At 28.3% G+C, this 6,108-nt stretch overlaps 1 protein-coding gene across 1 annotated transcript; it reads right to left on the bottom strand.

The window, feature by feature from the left end:
* Positions 1-473: 473 nt before the first annotated feature.
* LOC109807647 (GDSL esterase/lipase At5g45910) lies at positions 474-3,517 on the bottom strand. The gene is made up of 5 exons (XM_083072143.1): positions 3,037-3,517; positions 2,702-2,920; positions 2,467-2,615; positions 2,070-2,344; positions 474-1,967 (listed from the first exon to the last, which is right to left on the bottom strand). Exons 1-5 carry the CDS (start codon positions 3,275-3,277, stop codon positions 1,727-1,729), a joined length of 1,125 nt encoding a protein of 374 aa, XP_082928269.1. The 5' UTR covers positions 3,278-3,517; the 3' UTR covers positions 474-1,726.
* Between the last annotated feature and the right edge of the window lie 2,591 nt (positions 3,518-6,108).

A 6,108-nucleotide genomic window follows, 5' to 3' on the forward strand; every position in this document is an offset into this window, starting at 1 on the left:
ATTCACATTTAATATAAAATTATTAAGTGGTGTAATACTTAGTAAAAATTACACTATAGTGTTATTATAACCCTTCTCATTTTAAAATATATAAATTATTATTTAAACTTTTAAATTTATAATAAATAATTTAAATTGTATCATAATATTAATTTTAAATACACCGAAATGATAAGGATCCAAAGATAGTATAAGTATGAGATTGTATAGTTGAGGATGACTTAAATGAATTAATTTGTACTACTTATACTAACAACATGCATCTGCTTTTCGGTAGCTTATCTCATCAGAACTCCATAGTTAAGCGTGCTTGACTTGAAGTAACATACCCTAAAATCCTAAGGGTATGACCTATGAGAAAAGAAAATTTGCCTTACAAATACAAAGAATAAATATACCTATACAAGCATCTACTATATACAAGGTACAAGAACTCAAACTTAACAAGGTATGTACAATAGAGACTATGAGACTAAAAAGAGGAATCATACTCAATGCTCATATAGAGCATAGGTCTAAGAATCACCTCCTCTGTAAAAGCCTTCTCTAGCCTCCTAATCATGGTCCTTGTTAAAGGTCCAATGGCCTTCAAGTGTGAGCTTCCTATGGATCAACCTTCACCCTTGTTGGTTTTACGCCTATTCCAAAGGGATCCTTGAGGATTAGGTTTCTATTAGAAAAGTTTTGCTCTAATAGTGTGACATTGGGGCAAAGTTTTAGTATTAGTAATTATATGCAATTGTTAAGTTTCTATTTCATGTTGGAACTTTATTAAATTCGGTGGTTATGCCTTGCTTTATTTTATACATTAATTTCTATATTTTCCTTCACCCATGTTATGGATAAAGCATTGTAAAACCTTTTACAAAGTATTGATGAGAAGAACTTTATTATTTTTTATTTTACAAAATTGTTATATTATTTATTTATTTATTTATTTATTTGAGGCAAAAGGGTGTCACATAAAAAATTATATAGGTATTTATTTAGAATTTTCATATTCATATAGGCTTTCCATGTTATTTTCCTCACTTCTAGAAATTTAATTTAAAAATCACTAGTTAAGACAAGTAAGAATTAATATACACATTTAATAATCTAGGTTTGATTTCGTAATAAGAAATACTACCTTTGGTATTAAATATAAAAAGAAAAAACCTAATTCATGTTAATAAAAAAAGTTGGTTAGCATCACTTAATTTCACTTATCTCATTTATAAAATAACTTATTTTCATAAACTACCCTTCATTGAAACTTTAAATTAATAATAAAAGAGTTACAGGAAATATATTCTCAATTAAATGAATGAGCATTTTGGAGATGAAGTCATCATTAAATACAATAAAGTTAGTTGAGATTTCTAAAATTTGAGTTCAATATACATTTTTTTTATTTATATTCGAAATCAGTGGGAGTAGTTAATTAAAAAACATGTCAATACAAATATATTAATGAAAATAACATATAGTATCATAATTCTATATTTTAAACTTTTTTTCTAAAATAGAATTGATTGCAGGGAGACAAGAAAATTAAGATAAAAATATTAATAGTTTTTCATAAAGAATTAGGAGTACAAGGTAGGAATAATAACACAAGATCCCAATTCAAACTATATGCCTCAATGAGGGTTGATTTTTTCGGAAAAATTGTAAAAGAAACATAATTTTAATCCTAATTTTGAATTTATGAAAATAAGTAAAGCTTCCTTTGCCTTTGTTAATTTTAAGCTATCTTGAACAAAGGAGATTTAAGAGAAGGACTTGCAAAAGGGCCCTCAACTATTCCCATTGCTATTAGCCTATAAGCTGCTTCAGTTAAGTGGGCTCCATCCCAATTTATATGTTTTGAAGGGTCTAAGCAAACCGTTGCTTTAGAACTTCCGCAAAATATATGTATATCAACATTATAAGGACCACCTTTTCCACAACATGCTTTAAAAGTGTCATTCTTACCAAAAAAAAAAGCCTGCATGGTTAATGTACATAAATAAAGCATAAGATACAAACAAGTAATAATAAAATTGTTAATCTAATATAAAAAAATAAAAAAAGAAAAACATAACTTACCATATTGTTGTGGTGCTTCAAATAAACGTTTGGTATCACTATAATAATCAAAATATATTATTTTAACATGACTATTCTTTTGTCTAAGTGTCTCTATAGCTTGATTGAGCCGCCAATTATAGTATTTAATGAAAATATTATAAGCTGCTAAGCACCCAAATTGATCATAGTCATCTTTGTTATCACTATTCATTATTGTTAAGACAGCAGAATTACACCCAATTGGGAAGTTCCCTGGCACCGCTATCTCTACTGCTCCTTCTTTTATTAATTCCTGATAAATATAAAATGAAACAAAAACAAAATTGAATTTCTCATCAATCTTGATTTACTCAATTATATTTCTAGTCAAAATTTGAAGTCAATATTTTGCTACTTAAATTTGATATGACATACAATGGTGACATTGATTATTGTTTCAACAATTAGTGGAACTATTTCTCGAAGTTCTGCAATATTTTTGTATGATGAGATAAGTGCATTAATATCATTTCCACCAATTTCTCCCACGAGAAACAATGAATTTTTGAAGTAGTTATCGCACTCTGTAATAGAATGGAATAAAATTTATAAGTCATCAAGAAAAATCACGTATATAGTAAAAACATTATTAAAGCAATTTTTGACAAACCTTGTTTATTTTTGCATAAGGACGGTTTTAGCTTCTTAAACCAATCAAGTTGAACAATCAAGGAAATATTTGTCGACGGAGGATTGAGTCTTTTTTGTATGAAATAGTCAATATCGAGTGCAGTTGCACCAGCAAATGCAAAATTTACTCCATGCTTAATGTCTTGGCCTTGGGTGAGATTGAGATAGGCTGGCAACATTGGTAAGCCATATGCCTCAGCTGCAATTGAAACAACCACATGTTAGTATGTTTCTCAATCACTAATATATTATGTGTGTGACTTCCTATGAAGGAAATTTCATTTATAGGCTACCTAAAAAAATAATGGCATATACCTAAAAAATCTATGATCAATCGTCCATTTGACACACGTCCAGAAGGATGTTTGAAGTATGTTAAGCCATAAGGGCTATTTTCATCCATAGATGGGTGGTAATAAGTAGCAGCATTTCCGGTGTCACTTATAGAGTCACCAAAATTGAAAATAGCTTCATACGAGAGAGGGTTGGCATGTGAAATAACATTTCCTAGAAAATTACATGCAAAGGTGATGTAAAAGATAATGATCATCTTCATGATGTTATTGTAAGTTTGAAAAAAGAGCACTTGAATCCCTAAACCTGTATAAGTATTTGTTTGTGATAATGAGCACTTGAATATCAATTGGAATGAGGATTATATATTGTCATAGAAAGCACCCACTTATCTTGCCAAGTTATTGTCATTTTAGTTTTGACACCGTTTGTTTCTTAAAATGGAGAGTTATGATTTGTGATCTTATATATTTAACAAATACTTATACATCCTTGAATATAGGTTTGTTAACACTCAACATTATTTGTTATGTTGTTATTTTAATCTTTGACAATATGTTGTTATCACTTGACTCGTTGTAATAAGATTCATCAACTATAATTAAAGGTTGTAATGATTTCCGCATATGCATGAATGAAAATGTAAAATAATCCTCAACAAATTATTTACATCATCATCATAACCATCTTTTTACTACAAGAAAAAATGTTATTCGTAGCGATAAATGAGTTGTTGGTAAAAATACACATTTAGAAGAAACATTTTAATTTTGTTATGATAAGATAGTTTTTTATGTCAAACATTTGTTTCTAAAAGAAGGAGGATAAACATATTTAACACTTCAAATGATATAAATATGAGAGAAAATAATTATTCTATTATTAGAAAAGCATCATTTTATTTCGAAACTTTATCAAGTTATACATAGCACGCTAAAACAATTTTCTATTTGATATTTAATTTGTACCAAATTTAAATATTTTATCTCTTTTCTATCTTTACCCTTAACTATTTATATCAACAAACTCCTTAAATTTGGTCAACTGTAAACATCCAAAATTGTGCAAGAGAGCGTTAAATCCATATGTCAAAGGAAAATATAAATAAATTATCATTAAGGTTTAAAGAATCCTTAAGAGTTGAGTTGTTTTATAGAATTCTAAGGGTTAAAGAATCCTTAAGAGTTGAGTTGTTTAGAGTTGTCTAAGTTGGGATCAAGGGGATCACTAATGATGGGTGTTCCCTACACTACTCGATAGGGTGGTCTTGTTCCATGACTCCTAGACTATTATGTATTCTTTATGATGAAGAGGAGATTAGTACCACTAGCATATAGAGTTAGAATTATTCATTGCACGAGTTTTCATTTTGTAATTGATATGTGTTGTGTCAATTGTTGGTCATGAATAAGGAATGAATGTATAAAAATGTGTCAATTGTGTGTTAAACGTTATTGATGTTTATAGATGTATATGTCTACCTTAATGTCTTATATATGTTGTGTGTGGATGTGATGTATTCTCACTCCCTATCAACCACTGGCATAATAGTCCCAATGACATCGAACTAAAATATTACACCTTAACTCTAACTTGGTGTTGACCATCGACATAACAATCCCAATGTTATCGAACCTTGAAAAAGTTCACATTTGATTTATGTATGTATATGTACATGTGGAAAAACACACACACATGCATATATATATATATATATATATATATATATATATATATAAATAGCAGAAGTATATATATACATATATATATATATATGTATATATGTGTATATATATATACATATATATATATATATATATATATACACACACACACACATGAAGTATAGCAGAAGGCAACACATAACTCATACACCCATTAACCAAGTACATTATAATAACTTATAATGTCCATGTTGTCAATATGTTTAATAAAACCACATATATTTCACAAGATCTTTGATATTTAGATACTTCAAGACATTAGATACATTAGAATTTTTATTATTCGTGAGATGAAGTTCGATCAGAAAATTGGCCAACCAACTGACATGAGTAGTAAGTCCCAAAAGTAGCCATGTGACATTACATTTATCATAATACTTTTCTAAGGGAAATAAAAAATATCTTTGAAAACCAATTCAAATCTTGATTCTAAGAGCAAACACATACCTTTCGCTTATTTCATGGTTGCTTTAAAATCATATCTTATCTAGAATTTGCTTTCCCTTTTAAAATCATATCTTATTTCATGCAAAATGATGTTTTATTCATTAGGGGTTAGCTAATGAATTCCATTTCAATGTTTAGTATTTTATTTCTACTCTTAATGCTTATTATGGAGTGACCAACCATAGCTTTATATTTAATTCATTACCTATTGAAAAATATTTTTTGTAATCTACAACTGGAACAAAATACCTAATAGAGCTTGTATCTATGAATAGATTTTGACCCATTAGTTATCTTAAACTCTTTTTATTAATGCAAGTTTGTTTATTTAATGTTCAAGGGATTTATGTTTAATAAGGGAACTTGGGCTCTTTCTTCTAAGGAATTAGGGTTTGAGTAAACTAGTGGGTTGACATTAATATTAAATGTGAAAGAAGATTTGAGTGATTAAAATGCATGAGAGTGAGATTTGGTGAAGTTTAATTCCAACATTAACATACCATATCACTTCTAATCTAAATCGCCTTCTAACTATTTAACAAAATACCAAACAAAATTTTACTTTTCTTTTGCATAGTTTTTATTTCCTTTACAAACCCACATCAATTAGTGGAATATTCTTTTGTCTAAATTAGCTATTAATTATACTTATTATCGTGTATTTCACAAGTTTGTCTAAACCAATATAACCTATGAGTTACATTATTTAAACCCAAACCCGACCACATGACTTATCGGTTTAGACGAATTTTGATTTGAGCAGGTTTCGATTTGAACGGGTGGTTCTCTATGAGTAAGAGGTGTAATGAGCTTTAAATTATTTAATTGATCCAAATAAAGTTTTTTGCACATCAACAGAAAAGATTAAAGATGCCTAACATACACTAATTGAAAATACAAACATATTATAATTATTTTTAAA

This window comes from Cajanus cajan, chromosome 3, assembly GCF_000230855.2.
Source record: "Cajanus cajan strain Asha chromosome 3, NIPB_CcT2T_4, whole genome shotgun sequence".
Taxonomy (NCBI): Eukaryota; Viridiplantae; Streptophyta; class Magnoliopsida; order Fabales; family Fabaceae; genus Cajanus; species Cajanus cajan.

Coding starts and splice junctions, on each gene's coding strand:
- LOC109807647 (XM_083072143.1), bottom strand. CDS start 3,277: ATGAAGATGATCATTATCTTTTACATCACCTTTGCATGTAATTTTCTA. Junction 2,616..2,701: donor CTTATGCAAAAATAAACAAG/GTTTGTCAAAAA, acceptor ATTCTATTACAG/AGTGCGATAACTACTTCAAA. Junction 1,968..2,069: donor GAAGCACCACAACAATATGG/TAAGTTATGTTT, acceptor AACCATGCAGGC/TTTTTTTTTTGGTAAGAATG.